At 35.9% G+C, this 20,255-nt stretch overlaps 1 protein-coding gene across 1 annotated transcript in view; it reads left to right on the top strand.

Moving 5' to 3' along the window:
• The window catches only part of LOC136026148 (receptor-type guanylate cyclase Gyc76C-like), a 202,605-nt gene extending 183,209 nt beyond the window's left edge, over positions 1-19,396 (top strand). Inside the window, exons 17-20 of the mRNA XM_065702451.1 lie at positions 6,849-6,972; positions 9,474-9,717; positions 14,604-14,806; positions 18,568-19,396. Coding sequence (XP_065558523.1) covers positions 6,849-6,972; positions 9,474-9,717; positions 14,604-14,806; positions 18,568-19,302 — 1,306 coding nt within the window. The 3' untranslated portion in view covers positions 19,303-19,396. The remainder of the gene's footprint in view (positions 1-6,848; positions 6,973-9,473; positions 9,718-14,603; positions 14,807-18,567) is intronic.
• The last annotated feature ends 859 nt before the right edge of the window (positions 19,397-20,255 follow it).

The following is a 20,255-nucleotide window of genomic DNA, read 5'->3' as shown; positions in this document are numbered from 1 at the left end:
AGGCCGAAACAGCTCTGCACGTTCCTTCTCCATACCAGTCTATTCAGAGCCTCTTTCTTTACACCCTACCAGGAATCTTCCATTCCCCCCCCCCTATCCATCGACCTGCTTTCTGTTTAGCCCTATAGGGTTGGCTGAAAATGACAGTCTTTGGCAATGTGTCTTCTTTCATCTGCAGAACGTGCCCTAGCCATCTCAACCTTTATCTCATTATAACCCTAGAAAACAGGATTGAACCGCACTTTTCGTATAGCCTACTGTTTGAAATACGGTCAGTCAGCCGGGTACCCAGAACAATCCGCAGGCAATTTATCTGGAAAACTATTTGACCACTATCATCACTATATCTTTCAACATTCTAATTTTAGTTTGTAGACTTATCATCCTGTTCATCGAAATTTTTTTCAGTTGTGAAAAAACGCCCTGAGCCCTGCTCCCACCATCTTTACTAATAATAGGCCTACTACCAAAGTAAGTGAAGCTGTCCACCTGATAAATATTTTCATTACCCAACATCACCTTTTCATCGTCACTTATTCCTAGCCTTAGTGACTTAGATTCCTTAACATTCATTTTCAAACCTGTTCAAGCATCCTGAACTCGCAAAACCTCTAAAAGCTCATTTGTTTTGCTCACAGTTTCATTTAGGATGCTTAAATTATCAGCATAATCTAAAGTCCGCGAAAGTTTTTCCTTCCCATTTGATTCCATGTTCTGCCATTGCCTTTCCTGAGCTCCTAGGATTGCTAAAACTTATGAAGTTACGGGTGTTAAGGTGAAAGTCGTAGGGAACGTCTAAGGAGGGGGCTGGGGTTCAATAAAACGAAAACTATATGCTTGCCGGTTTTCAAAAGGGTGGGACTGGCGCACCGTATGCCTTCTGAAGACCAGATCATAATTTACACTTTGCTGAAAACAAAATGCATTTTAAATGTTTTCCTTTTTTCTTTTTTTTTTTGCTTAGGTAATCCCAAATTATTGAGACTTTAAGGAGAAAATATTACTATGTATATATTAAACAGTCAATCCATATCCATTTTGTGTTTTATTCAATAATCTTGGTTATGTTTTATTTTGATATTATTGGAAATGAGAACAACCAAAAGCTCGAAATAAGGATTTTTTTTTAGCGAAATGCAAGTTATATTCTTATCTTCAGAAGGTACTTAGGGGGCGTTAGCCCCACTCATCTAAGTTTCTGCTCGTTTTGAGTTTGACTCGGTTATTTATCGTAATTTCTGTTTATTTTGGGTTCCATTTATTTATTTATTGTTATTTTTCTGTAGTTTTACGCTTGGAAAATTATTTAAAATTCATCTGCTCATTTTTGGTTTAGTGTAGCTCTTTACTTTTCTTTGAAAATTTTATTTCGTGGAAGAAGTTTCTCAGATTAATTTGTAGAAAATAGTCAATGATGCCCAAACCAAACTTTCATTTAAAAGTTACAAAGGCCCCCGATCAGGGCTGTTGTGCAAGAGGGTAGGACCTGATCGGGACATGTTCACCTATCAAGGCCGTATCCATAACTTCTGTTCATGGGGAGTTGGGGGTATTACTACCAAAACAGTAGAAAATACAGGCTTCTCTCTCATGGACTTTGTCTAATGGTATCAAATAAGGTTGAAATGAAATGGTATCAAACCAATTTACTAATTAGAGAAATTATTTTTAGTTTTTTAGCAGAAACTTTTTTTACCTGCATTTTCAACACCAGTTTAACAGTAAAAAAAAGCACTGGGGAGGACAGGGGCTTAGACCGCAGTTTTTTTTACTGTTAATACCGAATAGAAAAGCCATTGATTTTATACCCTTTATTTACTTGCACCAGAGAGGATACTACAAAAGCCATATGATAAGTCTGTCGACTTCTGGGCGTTCAGTGTTCTTCTATTCCGAATTCTTACAGGAATACTACCTTTCGGTGGTGAAAAACAATTAGAACTTTTTTCTGTAATTGTTGAACATAGTATCTTTTGTTTCATATTCGTGTCAAAAGAAGCCGAAGATTCTTGCAAAGGATTCCCCACGAAAGATCCAAATAAAAGACTTGGCTGTGGGCCAAAAGGCAAAGATGACATTAGGACTAATCTTTTGCTCTAAGATATTGATTGGTCAAAAATTGAAACTATGCAATCCAAACCCCCTTTCAAACGAAAAGTTGGTGATAAGAAAATGGCTGTGAGCTTCGATACACGCTTTAAAAAGGAGAAGCCAAAGTTAACTGCTTTAACTAAAAAAAAATTGTATGGTACAGCAGCTTAGCGGTGATGAAGTTGATGGATTCGATTATGTTAATCCTAACTATTAGATTGAATTTTCTGGCATTGTTGTGAAGTGACAGGAGTACATCTCCATTCTGAATTTTGGTCAAATGAATTAGTTAAAATTAAGTTTTTTTTTCTGTTAAAATGTGCTAAATAAATTTACAAAGAATCCAAATGTTTTGAATTATACAAACAATGAGAGGTACAAAGAACAAGATTCATAAGAATTAGAAGGTCAGATGCAGGATACATCAAAGGAGCCAGTTTTTCGGTATAACTCAAGTCAGTTTTTTGGTGCTTAGGTTGGGCCTTAACGGTGCTATCAATTGACAAGGATTTCGCGAAAAATGTATTTTTTTTAAATCTAAGTGGGAGGGATAAAAAAATTGGGGCCGAATTGGTGCTTTTGCCTAAGTAAATATAGGACGAGGAACATCATTAAAGGCGAAAAATAAGGAGGATTGCGCGTGTAAAATTCACCGTATCTTTCTTTTATTTATAGTAATGCGAGATGGCAATGCCTTCTCTGAAACAGAATTGGCTCAACTGTCAGATTTTGAAATTTTGTCTTAATAACTAAAATTTTCTTTATATGCTTCATGTCTACTCCTTTTTTATATTTAGCTAAAGTTAACAACATTTAAACCGTAGAAAGTGAGAAATTAATTGAAATGACGCTTTCTTGATAAAGCAGGGTTTCATAAATGTTTCCGAAGTGTCTTTTAGTGTTAAAGACTTCCCAAACCAATCCGTCTATCATATTAGAATTAGAATTTATATTAGAATTTTATATATTTTAGAATTTTATATACAAAAATATATATTGGAACCTTCCTCCGTGAAAGTACCTATAAATCGCCTTTTCTGGATTCATTGTCAGAAAACGTTGGATAGTTAAAAAGAAAAACATAATTTCCCATTATGAATTCCCTTTTGACATCCTGTTTGCTCGAAACGCATTTTGATTTAATTTAAAACTCCTCTCAATATTCTCTGAAATGTTTACCTGAATGCCCTTCGTCCTTTTGGGAACTAAATGTCAAACATGCCCACCTTTCAAAATAACAAATACTTTATGCAAACAGTGGGTGAATTGCATAATTTACAGCCCTTACCCCGAGGGCTGTAAGAGAGAGGGGTTAATATTTCAAGAGAAGTAGGTCCTGGACTTTTGAACTATGCTGAACAAAATGGCTATTTCAAAAAATTTTGATTGGATATGTTTAGGGAATTGATTGGCGTAATAGGGGGGCCGGTCACGCACAAATCAGTTTTGACTCTTAAAAAGAGCACTATAACTTTCAATTTTCAATCGAATTTCAAAATGTTACCAGCCATTACGGGCAACTATCGTGTGAATAAAATTATAAAAAGTTTCTTGAAAACTGACCATCAAAGTGGCATCCAAGATAATTATATAAATTTTGATTGGATATGTTTAGGGAATTGATTGGCTGCGGATGATTTGAAATGGGTAATGCATGTAAGGGGGGAATTTTATGGCTCTTGGAGAACATAGGAAATATTTAGGGAGAAATAGATTGAGGGATGGTCCTTACAGTTGCCCTATGTGTGGAGAGATGGATGAGTCTTTGCATCATTTTTTATGGGATTGCAGGGAGTTGAGGGAGTTGTGCTTGGAAATATTTGGTAGGGAGGTTGGGGGGAGAGAATGGATTTTGGAAATTTTGAGAAATAGGTGTTACTTAAGTATAAATAATATTGGAAAGTCCGTCTGGGTAGGTATGAGGTACCGTCATGTTTTCTTAAATAATTAGTTTAAGTGTCTTTTCAGTCTATGTTTGTTGCTGTATTTTTTCACTTGTTTTGTGTATGTCACCATGGCCCAATTGGGATTTTCGTGTGAATAAATCTATCTATCTATCTATCTATATGTTACTGAAGGGTACCTGATGCCCTCCCGACCAAAATTTAATAATTTTCCCCCGTGTTAAAAGTACAACAAAAGAAGAAAAGACCAAGAAAAACCCTTCACTGAATTAATCTGTACGTGTAATATCATTTAATAATTTGAGTTAAGTGTCAGCGGAAATAAATCCTATAAATATGGCTATTGGGTTTATCCAGCAGTTTAGTTCAGAAGAGGGGGGGTGCAAAAAACTTTACTGAATGCATCAAAAATGTGTATATTACGCATTTTTTTTTCTTTTTTTGTGAGTTGCATAGAAACCTTGGAGACTCCGGTTCAAACATGGTAATAATCCTGCCCCCCCCCCCCAGAATACGACCTGCAGATTTGAAATTTATTTGAAGAATAAATTTTGTTGTATTTTATGTGAAATGTTTTTCCACGGTGTCGTATATTCTCGCCCAGTTTGTAAATTTAGTTAATTTTTTTTTTTTAAATTAACACATTAGGAAATAAAGAAGTATTAAGACTCTAAGGAATTAATATCAGCATATGTATATTAAACTGACTTTGCAGATTAATTTGTGTTTGGGATCGAATAAACCCCTCCGAAATTTATATAACTGCCCCTTGTGTAAATATTTTATATGTTAATAATGGGTAACTAGTATAACTTATAGCCCTTGCCCTAAGGGCTCTGGGGGGGGGCATTTAAATAGTTAAAAAACCTGTGAACTACGCTGAACACAAATGCTATATCAAAATTTTGATTGGATGTGTTTGGGGAAATGATGGGCGTGGGGGGGCCTGGTTGCCCTTCAATCACTTTTGACTATTAAAAAGGGCCCTAGATAATTAAAAGGGCTATAATTCTAGAAAAAAAAGGCTAAAATACTCAGGACGCACAAAAACAGGATCTTAAATTTCTTCCCTCCAATTGGCCTAAAAATGACATTCAAAAATTTCTAGACCAGGTAAATCCGTATGGAGAAAACAAATTTGAAACTAATTTTTGACGGTTTTTGACACCCGAAAATGGACCTAAAGTTTTTTTCCCTTTGATAGGCTGGTAACTCGTAGGGTATTTAAACAGGGTCAGTAGACCTCAGTTGAAATAATAATATCTAAAAAAAGAAGTTGTATCGATTGGTTGTTACATCCCAAACTAGGCAAGAAAAAATGTTTGCTCGGATTGGCTTAGCATTACAGGGTACGCAGGGAGAGACACGCTATGAAAAAATTGTTGCATTGGTTTGCTACGCCCAAAAGAGGCACAAATTAATCTTGTCTGCGGTCAACTAGCAATTTACTGGACGTGTATATTAGGCCTAACAAGCCTACTGGGAAAAAGTTTGCGGGGAAAATGGGTTGCATTGATTCGTAAAACTCCAAAATTGCCCAAATATTGTTTTTCTCCGATCGGCATAAAACTTTTGGGTAAGTCGACTTGACCATGACAGGGATGTGAATTCAGGGGGGGGGTAAGGACCCCTTGAATTTGGAATGATAAATTTGTTTTCTCTTCCCTTCCTCTTCATTTCGTCAAGTGACAAAACTAGACCAAGAAGACCTTAAAAAAGGCAATCAATTTTGGAGTAAAAGTGTAGTTATATCAATTCTTAGTGCGAAAAATTTAGATTTTTTAACATTAATTTGATTTCAAATTTCAGACCGTTTTGAGACCTTAATTAAAATTTCTGGACGCAAAAAAAGTAGCCGCAGAAAAGACAAAAATTTTTGGAAACAAGTCGGTCTGTAAAACTTTATGTACAATCAAACATTTTAGTTCTTAAACAGAATAACTGACAGAAACTTTCAAATGTTAAAAAAAAAAGGTTTCGAAAATAGAAGCTTTTTAAAGATTAGTAAAGAGCCATAGTAAACAAAAATCTAATACAGATTAAGTATTTGAAAAATATTTGAAATTCTTAGGAAATAAAAAAAAAACTTTAGATTTAAGAAAGGGGTAAGTACATGGATGCAGATGGGTGCAAATTTCTAGGTTTTATATATTAAATACAAGATATTTGTTTTGTATGTAGCGTAAGAACGGGAAATATATAGTCAATTATATTAAAAAAATAAAAAAAGATAGGCAAGTATATTTTTTAAGATTCTATGCTGGTGTATGGCTGTGTATAGATACAATGCTTCCATCTATATTGAACATTGAGCTTCCGTTTATATATGAGCTTGGTTCTTTGCTAAGTATGAAAGTGGACAGGTTACTACTTGAGAAAGAAGGAAGTAAATGGGCAGGGTCATGCAGAGAAACGGTTCTTACTTTTGACCAGTGTGGGGGAATCGGGGGAAACCCTTGTTGTAGATTTAAGGAAAGGATATTTAAGGAATGTTTTATTCATTGTAATAATTGGATGAGAACAATAAGAAAAAGGATTATGGGAAAGTCCGCTAGCTAGGGATATTCCTAATGCTAGGCCTGAACCATAGAAGACCTTTATTGTTTGTTTATGTTGGCTTGTATTTACGGCTTTATGTGTTACATATCTAAGTAATGTCACTTGTTGGTTGGTGTCTTGTTCTTTTGTCACTGGCTTTTGTACAAATACATTGTTATTATTCTACTCACCCAATAGACTATTCATATCACGTCGACGATTGGGAATGGATTCGAACCACTCAAAGACAGGTGGAGCGCTCCTTTCCCTAATCTTAATTTGTGCTAATGGAACTGATAAGACTTTTACTTTCAGTCCTGTGGCTACAAAGTTGACTCGCGGCACTGGTGTAGAACCTGAATCTTTCGATGCTGTGACTGTATATTTTAGTGATATCGTTGGATTTACACAGATGTCAGCCGAATCAACTCCCTTACAGGTATGCTAAACAGTTGTTTCTTATTCATTTTAATTCTTTTTAGTAAATAAAGATAAATCACAATAGATTAACTCACAATTTCAACTGTTCAGAAGGGAAGTTTTAAGTCTAGAAAAAGTAAAACATCACAGGAAAAAAATAAAAAGAGGATTGATTGCTGGTTTTAATTTTAATCTCCCAGTCATCCGTTTGCAAACAATCCCCGGGATGTATTCTGTTTTGGGAATTCTGGTATTTCACCCTGCACCACATCCATCCTTGCACGTCGGGGGATTCACCTTAAATAGTTTAATAATAAAAAAAACGTTGTAGCGAAAAGTAGACAAGAATAATCAAACCAGGTATTACAATGACCTAAAATGGGCTTGAAGCCGGTGGGAAACGGGGATAATTTTTGCTAAAAATATGCTTAACAGAACACGACTCTGGATATCAATAAAGCTTGATGGGAAGTAAGAACTCAGAAAGAACAGAAAGGTTAGAGAGGTCAATTATAGGCTTGAACCGAGTGGGAAATGGGGATATTTTTGCCAAAAATACGCTAAACAGAACAGGACTCTGTATATCAATAAAACTTGATGGGAAGTATGGTTTACAGGAAAAGATTGTTCTAAATGAATAAACTAATATTCTCAGAGTCAGAAAGGTCAGAAAGAACTCTAGCTCAAAGCCGATCAAAGAAAAAAATAGTCACCCTCCTCATGCGTGTTTTAGCAAAGTCTTTAATTTATTGTAAAAACTTCATCAAAGCTGCTAGTTTTTTTCTTCTGTTTCGCGTGGTCGAAACCTTGTCCTAATAGAACGATGATTTTAAGTCTAGCGTGCTAACCACTCGGCTAGGACGACTCATATATGACTATACTGATACAAGGCATATATACATGACTTGATTCCCCCGTGTTGGAGTTTGGAAATTTAGGTATATACTCCAAACTTTCAGGTAGATTTCAGACACATATACATTCAGGACGATTCAGATAGTGTTTCAGGTACATTCAATGATTTCTGTATTTTTCCTATGGTTCCTGCTCCCAACATACTGCCGAGCTTAATGCGAAAGATCTACCTATATTTTCATTCATTTTCCTGATGTCTGCTAAATATGAATAAAAGGATATTATTCTAATCCATTCCCATGTAGAATTACTGCATTTCCATTAGAAACCATTTCACGTTCTAACAAAAAAATAGGTATAATTTTGGCTATAGATTTGCACATTGGGGAGGGGGTAATGTATATAGGAACATAGATAACTTCGAAGACAACACTGCCTTTCCATGACGAAAGTAAAACAGTTCAAAATAGGGATGATACCTTTTTATTGACAGTGAAATATAAAATTATTTAACTGGATATTTCGAACACATATACAGTGTTCATCATCAGCAGTATTTATATTTCACTGTCAATAAAAAGGTATCATCCCTATTTCGAACTGTTTTACTTTCGTATATAGGAACTTCATTCAAAATGTTTTAACCACAATTATTCTCTATATTAGGAAGTAAGAATTGTTTTCTTAATATGTTTGTTTATCAACAGCCCTAATTCTAGGCTTATACTCAAAACGTGGTAACTAAAATCAATAAGTGAGCAGCAAAATTGACATGTTTAAGATAAAAGGTAAAAAAAAAGGTAAAGAATACGGTATTGGACTTTACAGTCCCTACTGGTGGTGCTGATCTCCGTTTCTTGGCCCTTCAGCCAGGAATTGCAATGGTGGGTAGGGGCCAACCATCCTTTGCTTTCGCACACTCTTCCTGTTTACCTTCCCAGGATTTCTCCTGGTACCCATTAAAAGCTGGGTCGACTCTGGCCCGAGCTTACAGAGATAAGTGACCCAATAATAATATTTTGTACATGCCTGTAATTGAACCAAACTTATTGTTGCTAATTTGAAGGGTATGGTTCCTAGTACGAGGCTTGTATAAACATTGGGAAATAAAATAAAAGGTATCCTTGAAAAGTGCATAAACAAGTAGATGTGGTGGCTAAAGTCACAAAAACGTTCTTTACGTTTCATGACTTGTGTCTAGTAGTTTTGTTACTACTTACCTGTAAAATCTTTTTTTCAATATTTCTTATTGAAATCTTGTTCATTTTTGTAGTATATTTTTTTGTAGTTAATGTAATATTTCTAATAGAGAATATAAAATCTTATATTTCTGATTAATAAATTGAATCTCAATTAACCTAGAACATTAATTGAAGCCAGAATTTTATATTCTTCAGTTTTTTTCCCTGTTACCCTTTACTTTTGAATCATAATTAAGATCCATTTTTCCTCAGTTAAAATAAATTTAGGTTTGCTTTTGATCTTAATTTACTTTAGTCTGCACTGATACTGCACTGAAATAACGCCAGCAATATTTAATTCCAGGCTTTTACCAAATTATTTACCTACCTATCTCCTAACTATTACCAAATTGACAAACTATTTCGTATTACCAAAGCGTCAAGGACTCACATATGCTCTATTTCATATTATTACTTTTTCTAGGTAGTCAACCTGCTTAACGATCTGTATACAGTCTTTGATCGTATTATACGTGGCTATGATGTGTACAAAGTGGAAACGATTGGTGATGCCTATATGGTCGTCTCAGGTTTACCGATCAGAAATGGTGACAGACACGCTGGTGAAATCGCCTCAATGGCACTTGATTTACTTGCAAGAGTAAAAACCTTTACCATTGATCATAAACCTAACGATAGACTTCTTTTGAGGATTGGCATTCATTCAGGTATTCATCTCGTAACATCGATTTTTGCAATTCATTCATTTTTTTTTTGTTCCCTCCTAACATCACTTCTTTTGATGTCATTTTGAGTGGAAAACTCAGTAATGAAGTCTACATAGGGTAGTTACTAGCCAAAATGTTTGGGTAGGGGGAATAAGGGATTTTACCGACTGGTTGTTCATTTTTACCGACTGTTTTTTCAATAATTAGTATAATGTCTGTTTCGTATATAAATGGGTAAAATAACTGCTGGAGTCGGTAAAACTGCCGCATTTACCGATCGAGATTCAGATGTCGGTACATATCATGTCACTATTTTAATGCTCTGTATTTCATCAAAGCGAAAATTGTGGCACCATCTGTAAACTCACGGCAGGAGCCATTAAAACTGCTGCGTTTACCAACCAAGTTTGAGCTTTCTGTCGATGATATGTAAGTATTTTCGTGGTCTTTATTTAATGGAGCAAAAAGTTTTAGTGGCGTCGGAAAAATCATGGTACTTCGCTTCACGATTTTACCGATTTACCTTTTTTGACTGTGACCAAAACATTGGGGGGTGACCACCCTCCCCCCCTTCCCCATATGTGACGGCCCTGAGTCTTCAATGTTAAAGAAAGAAAAAAAACTCCTGACTTGTTTCTCAAGCTACTAAAGTCAAAATTTATTGCAGATTTCTTACAGATTCCTTTCTTGCAGATTTGCAGGTTTTCATTTCTTGTAGGTTTTCATTTCTTGCACTTACATTGCATTGCAGGTTTTCATTTCTTGCAGATTTGTGCTTTAATTTTAACCGTAAAGTTGTAATTTATATGCAAATTTACCTTGAAGGCTTTGAACAGTAACACTTTACTTGTCAGTGTTGCAGCGGTAGCTGCAAACCAATTCAGAGCTATATACGGCCCTATTAAGCGAAAATCATAGTGGTAAACAAAACATCTACTAAGTTATGCTTCGATTTTTAAAACAGAAACACTGAAGAGGGTTATGACTTAAATGAACTTAATGAACTTAAATGACTTAAATTAACTCTGTGGTGAACTATAGAGGGGAAATTCAGAGACAAAACGAGCTGAAGTTTTCAAAGGACGGAGTATGCCATCATCCCTAATATTTCCTGGCATCTCATAGTTGATTCAACGCCTCGTAGAAAATACTTGAACCCGAGTTTGAAATTTCGACTTTTCTTTTTTTCTTTTTTTTTTAGTCAAAACAAGAAATCGTTAGAAACTTGGGAGTTGACTGTAGAGTTGACTGAACCGACTGTTGGGAGTCGCTCTTTACGCTAAAGTTTTTAATTGTTTTTAAAAAGCAGAAATATGGCACAGAGTCAAACCTTAGCGTAAAGAGTGAGGGATTGCGGAGGGGACAACCCATTTCATATACGGAGTAATTTCTGTTCGTTCTAAGTTTTGACATCGCTCCTTACTTTCAGTTACAAAAAACTAGTTTTTTTATTTAATTTCTGAACTTTTTTGAATCAATGCATGTTTGATTTTGGCTCTCCGCACATAAATTATTAAAATGCAATTTGCATATTAATTCTTTTTTTGGCTAAATGGCTTTCTCTTAGTTTTGATCAGACGATTTTGAGAAATAAGGGGTGGGGAAGGAGGCGTAGTTGCCCTCCAATTTTTCGGTTACTTAAAAAGGCAGCTACAACTTTTTATTTTTAACGAACGATTTTATTAATAAAAAATATACGTAACTTAAGAATTAACTTACATAACAAACTTTTATATTCTTATATTTTTATTATATATATGAGGGGGGTTTGTCCCCTCGTTAATACCTCGCTCTTTACTCTAAATCTTAAGTTTTGTCCCAATTCTTTAAGAATGACCTCTGAATCAGAAAGGCCGTATAATAAATAGTTGAAATTACTAAAAATACTTTAGCATAAAGAGCGAGGTATTTATCTCCTCCTAAATACCTCGCTCTTAATGCTAAAGTATTTTTAGAACCCCTCATATGCTTAATAATCTCTATTCGTTTCAAGTTTTAATGCTACTCCTTACTTTCAATTGAAAAAACCTTTTCATGTTTATTTTTTCATTGTTATTTTTATAATAATGCTAGAAAACCTGGCGCCCTTGCCAAAATATGGAGAATTTCAGGAATAGATTTTTTTTTTTGGGGGGGGGGGGTGCGCCACTTCTCCTAGGTATCTTGAAGATCTTTTCTAGGGAGCCAATTATTGCGATGGCAACTTCTGTAGAGAATATTTTTTGAGGCACGGAAGTTATAATTTCAAAGTTTTGAGTGCTGTTGTTTGATTTATTCAATATTTGTTATTATTTATGTGTATGTATATATTTCTGTAAATTTTGTGTGCATGGCCACTGGCTTTTAAGTACACGTATATGTATATATGTACCTGGCATCAGCATAAAAAGCCAATTCTGTTGATGTATTAAACAAAAAAATAAGTTTTTCAACTGAAAGTAAGGAGCAACATTAAAACTTAAAACGAACAGTGATTATTCCATATATGAAACGGGCTGTCATTTCCTTGACAAATCGCTCTTTACGCTAAAGTTTGACTCTCTGGCACAACTCTACTTTGTAAAGTAATAAAAAACTTTACGTAAAGAGTAAGGTCTTGAGGAGGGGCTAGCCCCTTTCATAAAGGGAATAATTTCTGTTCCTTTGGGAACAGAAAAGGGAAGCAATGGGCAAAGTTCATGACTTGCTAAAAAGAACAGAGATTATTCCATATATGAAAAGGGCTGTCATTTCCTTAACACATCGCTCTTTACGCTAAAGTTTGACTCTCTGGCACAACTCTACTTTTTAAAGTAATAAAAAACTTTACGTAAAGAGTGAGGTCTTGAGGAGGGGCTAGCCCCTTTCATAAAGGGAATAATTTCTGTTCCTTTGGGAACAGAAAAGGGAAGCAATGGGCGAAGTTCATAACTTGCAGCCCCTCCCCCGGGGACTGTGGGGGGTTAATGTCATCCTCAAAGACATATTTATTAGATTTTTCGACTATGCCGAACAAAATGGCTGTTTCAAAACTCTATTAGAGTGACCTTGGCGAAAAAAGAGTGTGAGAGGGGAGCTAGCAGCCCTCCAATGTTTTTGGTCACCTAAAAGGGCACCGATCAAAAGAGCCCTCGTTTAGTATTGGAAAAATCTACTCAGGCATGTAATTTCTTATGAGTAACATTAAATTTGAAGAGTTTTACGTATTTTGAATAAGCATCAAAATTCAACTGTTTTGATGTATCTATTGTTATCAAGAGTCTGTTTCTTATAGTTTCGGTTACTATTGAGCTGCATTGCTCCTTACTTGTTGTTCATTACTGAGAACTGTTTGTGCTGCCAAAATTCTGTTTTAAGAAATCTAGGTGACTACGCAGCCAAGTCGCTCCTTACTTACAGTTCGTTACCATGGACTGTTTGACTGCAACCAAATTCTTATTGTAACTTCTTGAATCATTATTTTTAGGAATAGCCAGCAGTAAAGGGAGGAAAGGGTGGGAGTGGTTACAAAATATTTCTTCAGGAGGGGGGACAAAAAAGTAACTTCAAAAAAACTAAAAAAAAAAATTTAAATTAATTTTTTTTACGTTTTCACGATTTGTGGGGTTCAAACCCCCTAAAATTCCCCCTGGATACGGGCTCGCTAATAAACATGCGACATTGGCTACTACAATAACTTTGCCTTACATTTTTATATATGAACTCTCTTTATTAACTACTAAATTGCAAAAACTATAAATACGCACAACCGCCCTGGGGAAGGCTCAAACAGCCTGATGTTTGGACGGCTGCAATCCTCTGATTCTCAACCTAATTTAATAAAATAAAAAAATTAAAGAAGGGCAAAACATTCTCACTCAATTACCCCTTAATACCAGAATATACATAAATAAAGGCTAACAATAATATATATATATATAAAAAATTATCCCCCACTCCCAATAAATGTTTTTTTAATTTTACTTTAAACAACCTAATATGTTCCGCCTCCCTAATGCCAGCTGGGATATCATTCCAAATAGCCGGAACTAAATACCTAATTCCGAAAGCTGCACGTGTGGTGTCTCGGTACTCAACAATAAAATTATCTGCCTCTCTAGTCTCATACCCATGGAGTGAATGATTTACTCGAAAAAAAAAACTGGTGAAAACTGGAGGACATACATCATTGCAACATCGATACGCAAATACAGCGCTTGATAATCTCGAATCTGACCAATGTTAAGCACTCGTAATTTCTTAAAACATGACGCGGTATCATTCACAATTTCTACATAATTCCCAAGAAGACGTACTGTTTTATTTTGCAGGATCTGCACTCTTTTAAAATTTGCATAGAAATTACTAGACCAAAGGACACAACCATAAGGAATATAAGGCGTAACAATGGTGTGGTATAATAATAAAAGAACTGGTAATGGTAAAACATGCTTTAATCGACGCAAAATTCCCAAACCTCTAGCAACTTTAGCTGCAACAAGATCACTATGGTTCTTCCAAGATAGATTACAATCAAGCTGGAACCCCAAATAACGCACTTCATGCACCTGTGACAAAGGTCTACCGTTAAAAAATATCTTTTTATCAACACATGGAGGCTTAAAAACTTTACTTTACTGAACAACTAAATATTGCTTAAAAACATTTTGTATCATTGAATAGAATTTTATGTAGCTCTTCAGGAATAATGACTAATTAGCAGACTCGATTTACATAAAGTAACAAATTTTGCTTTTGACAAAGGTCAAGTGAAACAAAAATAATATTAGAGAGTAAATTAACCATAATTTATTCCTCTTTTTCTGTTTCCTCTTTCTCTCTTTCTCCTCGCTCTCCTCTGTTTTCTCTTGTTTAATATGCTATTCTTTTTTATATTTGGCACGTTTTCACACCCAACTCTATTGTAGGTCCTCTTGTTGCTGGTGTTGTTGGCCTTGCAATGCCCCGATATTGCCTCTTTGGTGATACTGTGAACACAGCCTCTCGAATGGAATCAACAGGTGAAGCCTGGAGGATACACATAAGTGGTCGTTGCCGAGAATACCTGGAGCGTATTGGGGGATATGCTATTGAGGAACGGGGTTTGGTACCCATGAAAGGAAAGGGAGAGGTAAATAATAGCTTGATAATATTAGATGGTTAGTAGTACCATTAATTTTTTTTTCTATATAGCCTAAGGCTATATCAGACGAATTTAGACCTTCTGAAGAGGTCCAATTCTTAATTTTTACCAGTAGATGTTCAAGTCAAATATTCAAAATTCTACATATGAAACGAATAAACGTCAAAAGATAAATTTTCAGTATGACTCAAGGTTAAAATAAGAGAAAAAAAAATTGTAAATGAGAGGTGGAGGGGGAGGGTGATATACTTAATACTAAAAAATTCGAACAATTTGAAATGATAATATAACAGTATATGAAAAAACTGTTGTATGAAAAAAAGTAAAATGGGATTCGTATTTCTTGCTCTTAATTCTCTTTTATACCATAGTATATTGTGATTTAAGTATTATATTATCGGAGTCTTCAGCTGCGACAACGCGCTTTAGTTCTCGGAATTTCATTCTGCTGATGAGATTATGTCAAAGCTTCTCTATAAATAATATGAAAAAAACTTCGTTTTCTTAAAGAGTTAAAGAGGCTGCGTCCCAAAGTCGAACCTTAAAACGTACAGGAATTAGAAGAGGCAGTTGGGGGGCTGCCGCCCCCCAAACCCCCAGCTTTTAAAAACTCTTTTGTATAGGTTTTTTTTTGTGGGGGGACTTCATTGTTACTAATTACTAGTTTCGGCTCAATGGTTCTCCTGTCCTCTTGTGTTTAACATTTTTCGAAGTTATTCCATTATTCATTCATTTCAATTTTTTGTTAATTAAAAGAGGGCATTTCCGAAGCCAAGAGCGGGGGGTTAGCAAAAAAACAAAAAACCTGTACAAAAGAGTCTTTAAAAGCTGGGGGTTTGGGGGGCGGCAGCCCCCCAACTGCCTCTTCTAATTCCTGTACGTTTTAAGGTTCGACTTTGGGACGCAGCCTCTTTAACTCTTTAAGAAAACGAAGTTTTTTTCATATTATTTCTGTACGTTTTTCTACAATCCATGGTGGATGTAATTTAATAATTCCTGTACTCCTCGTACAGGAATTAGGAGAGGAACTTGGGTGGCTGCGGCCCCCCCCCCCGCTTTTAAATCATTGTATAAAATAGAAAAAAAAAATAGATAGAATGACCGAAATGTTTCTTTTGCTCATAAGAAGCTAATATTCTGTTATCTCTCAATTGATAAGCTGTCCAGGTGTTATCGAAATTATACACTTTTATTTTGATGTTGTGAAAAAAATCACCCGTCAGGGACTTGAACCCTTGACCAGAGGATTAAAAGTTCCACGCTCTACCGACTGAGCTAATCACTTGCATGTGTGTAAATATAACTTCCCAATAAATTTTAAAAATTTCAAATTAACATGGGCTCTTATGGAGAGAAATGCGTTAATTAAGTAGCTAATGCGTGGTTTCTGGAAAACAGGGAAGGAGTTATCGGATCGAGCTGAAATTATCCCGGATAAGCTCCTGGGCCGTAGGGGACCTTAACTTGTGAATTTCAGCCCGATCGGACAACGTTAAAAGGGGGTTGGAGTTGGGGGGTCGAAACTTTCGGGGGGTTAAGATTTTCCTACGAAACTTTCCAGGAAAAATACTCGGAGAATTCCGCATCGAATGAGTCCTCGTACACCCAGATCCGATGTCGGCTGTGACCTGTAGGCGTCGAGGAAAAAAAAGAAAATGAAATTTAAGTGCCTATGCGTGGTTTCTGGAAAACCGGGAAGGAGTTATCGGATCGAGCTAAAATTTCGCGGATAAGCTCCTGGGCCCTAGGGGACCTTGACTTGTGAATTTCAGCCCGATCGGACAACGTTAAAGGGGGGCTGGGGTTGACGGGTCGAAAGTTTTGGCCAGATTTTCCCCATGAAGGAATAGTTGGAGGGGGATGAAATTTGGCAGGTTTCTTAGTTGGAGCTCGGGCTACGAAATGCATCCCTCCCCATCCCTCTGCGACCACTGGAACCGAAGATCGCTTAACATTTTCGTGTGTCGCCTCTTTATAGAGGCACGAGTGTGCCTCCTTGACTAATCGAAACATGAAGAGAAGAATATTATCGGATAATTCTTAGGTCTGTAAAAGTAAAATTTCATAAGTTTGAATTAATCTATTCCTTGCCTAGTGTGATAAGGTAACTATCAAATTTGAATATTTAAGCGCCTGGATCAATTCCCTGAATCAATTTTATTGACTTTCCTGGATCTTCTAAAATCTTATTGTCAATAAGTATAAATGGGAATTAGCCACCTTTTATGAAAAACGACTTATTTCTTCCGTTCATTTTTGTTCGGATTTGTATGGCCAAATTTTTATTGGTATATGGCTGTTATGGGTGGACTCACAAACTCAAGACTCATGGCATAAAGTCCCATCCCCCCTAAAAAATGTATCCTCAATTAGCGTCTGGTATATTGTTGCCCCCTCAAGCGCGGAATTTTTCTCATTAGGTCTTGCCTTTCTTTTATAGAAGAGTCCTACATGGCAATGTCAAGGTGTCCACAATTTTTTACCCCATCCTGAAAACCCATACCGCTAGCTTCACAATAGCTTTAATAGGGATAACTCGTTCCTCAAAGAGAAGGAAAAGAGTCACTCAAAGGGAAGAGTCACTCGTCAGCTGTCACATGCGAGCGGTACTAGATCCTCGGAACTGGTACTAGCAAAAGGATTTGTTTCTCCCACCTTAGATTGCTCCTCGGGGATCTTTTCTTGTGCCATGGATGTGCTTCATATGGCCATGGGATTGACTTCTCCCCCCTTTGTGTAGTTTTAGCAACCATTACTGGCTTCAATTCAACCAATCTAGGCAGCATATCTCAAAAAACATCCTGTCTCAGGACGACACACGGCTGGATGGTGACTAAACTTAGCAGTAGTAAGTCCCTTATTGTGATATTGCTGTTAGGGGCACTGGAAGAAGGCTCTCACCACTATCCCGATTTGATCCGTAAATTAGCTCTCAATATTGTGCGTATTGTTGCTGTCATGCTTAATCGTTTCATTTGAGAAGTTCACAGCTCTGAGGTAGTCTCCAAAGACTAACGATCAGCACTGCAATTTAAATCAGAAAGATCAAAGCGCGATAGATTATCCCCCCTCTTGTCATCCGAAGCCTTTTTGATTCTCCTTCTGGGAACAGTTTAATAAATAGTTGTTTTTTTTACAATTATCTCAGAAGTATAAAAAATATCAGACATAACCTTTGGGTTGTTACAGCAAAATAAACTGAGCTTCTCGTCCATGGTTCGTCTCAGCGACCTACCGTAACTATCGATGGCGGCCCAGCAACTATTTCTGCATCGTATTTTATGAAATATTTAGGTCTCTCGTTTGGCTTAAATGTTGATTTCTCGTATCTTTGTACTTCTCTGAGTGCATTTTATGCTTGTACAGGGAATTGAAATAAATTATTATTATTATCAAATGAAACGAATGAGTCAAAATGTGATCATAATGCCAGATAACTGATAATTTTCATCGAAAGACTGTAAATTAATTGTAGAAAAAGAGAGGGAGTCTGAATTATTCTAATTAAAATAAAATATTTTTTCGTAAATTAGCTTTACTTAAAAAAAAACTAGTAAATTGGAAAGAGACTCACCACTTCTCCAATTAATCTGAATTTAATAAAGTTAACATGGAGTGCTTGAAGGTTTAGCGAGAGATGGAGAAAGAAATGAGGAGGAACATTTGTCGGAATCTATAATTTCTTTTATAACGATTTTTTTTTAATTCTAAGCTATCGAAATTTTCCTTTTAATATTTTCATTTTGTAGGTTATGACCTATTGGCTGACAGGAACAACGGATCTTGCTATTAAACCCAGAGACGCCATGACACCTGAGCCTCCGCCCCTATTCTGTCGCCCCACATCTGATGCTCGGAGAATAAGCTCCAGAGACAACCATGGCAGCGAAGGTACACCCAATAATAATTGTTTCCATTCAGTTTACCCTTTAACTCATACAGAGGGATCAAACACTACCATTCAGGAAAATCAGTCAGATTCATGTCTTTGTCGTAAAAACGATGACAGTGGGAAATGGTCATTTTGGAGTGCCTCAAAGAACAGTTTAAGCCCATCAAACTTTAAAGGAAAGGAAATTATGCAAGCTCAAAGCCCTTTAGCCTGTGATTCTAGTGAAACTATTGATAAGTGCCCTCGTAGAAGAAAACGCAGTAGTTCAATGCGTGAAGAGAATCTAGTTCAGTTTCTAAATGTGCCGCAAGCTAGTTATTGGAGGGAAACACGGTCTTTAGACTCTTTCCCGCCCAACCTTAGACACAACTGTGATAAATCATCTAATGATAGTTCAATAGAGAATAATTACGATCCTTTAATACATGAGGTGGCGAATACACAAAGTCCTAGTGAGTCCTCACTATTATTAGAGCCAAAACTGAAGTATCCTGGATCGTCTGTTAGTAATTGGATAGTAAATCTAATGCACAAAGATGCAAGTAAAGTAAATCATTTTGAAATGTCTTTCAAATCAGAAACTGTTGCTTAACGTTGTTCCTCAGGGTATGAATTCTTGTCAATTTTTGGGAGAGTTGTTACTATATATTTTAAATATTCGTTTGAATACATTTATCTTTTATTAATTGGCTGTGTTTCTATAGATGTTGATCTTAAATGAACAACCAGTGTTGCAACATTCCGTACTTCAGTTGGTTTCTTTTGTTTAGCACTTCGCACAAATTATTATTTATTCAAGGTAATCGTGTCTGTTCCTGATTTTGCGGTCAATGATAAATTCTGTTGAATCATTTATCAGCACTTGAAATTCATTAATATTGAGATCCCAATTGATTTTGGCAGCAACCTTAAAATTTGCTGAAGTAATCGAGATTGTAACATTGTAGGTGGGATTAGTTATTGTAGGTGGGATTAGTGGGCGTTGTAGGTGGGATTAGGGATTAGTTTGGAACTGGTTCATCCATTTTCGTTTGAATGCGCACTGCAAGTGCAAAAAAAGCTGAGGAATCTGTTGAATTTTGCACAAAATTTTATTCTTCTCTTCTTTCCGAAATACAGGTGAATTTTTTGGAACGGATATGGTAAAACACAGAATTTGTTAACTTTACACGTTGTTGTTTTGCCAAATCAGATCAATTTAAACTTAGAAAGTAAAATATATTTCTGACCTTAAATAAGTTATTCGCTTGTTGAATTTGCTGCTTTGCATCGGTTTGACCTTTTTTTTCATCTTTTTTCGTCAAATATGAACAATGAGCAGTAAAATAAAATAAGCAAAATATGGTGTTGGTTGCAAGAGCTCGAGAATATACTTTCAACTCACGGTTCATAGAAATATTCTTAACTTAGTATCGTTGATCTGAGCTAAGGTTTTCATCTGTATTAAAAAAGAAAAATTTTTGAAGGTATTACTCCCCCAGTTTTTAGCATGCAAAATTCGAAACAAATTAACTGTTGTTGCTTTTTCAATACCATCATAAATTG

Source organism: Artemia franciscana, chromosome 4 (assembly GCF_032884065.1).
Source record: "Artemia franciscana chromosome 4, ASM3288406v1, whole genome shotgun sequence".
In the NCBI taxonomy this organism is placed as follows: domain Eukaryota; kingdom Metazoa; phylum Arthropoda; class Branchiopoda; order Anostraca; family Artemiidae; genus Artemia; species Artemia franciscana.
This window is presented reverse-complemented; position numbering and strand designations above follow the sequence as displayed.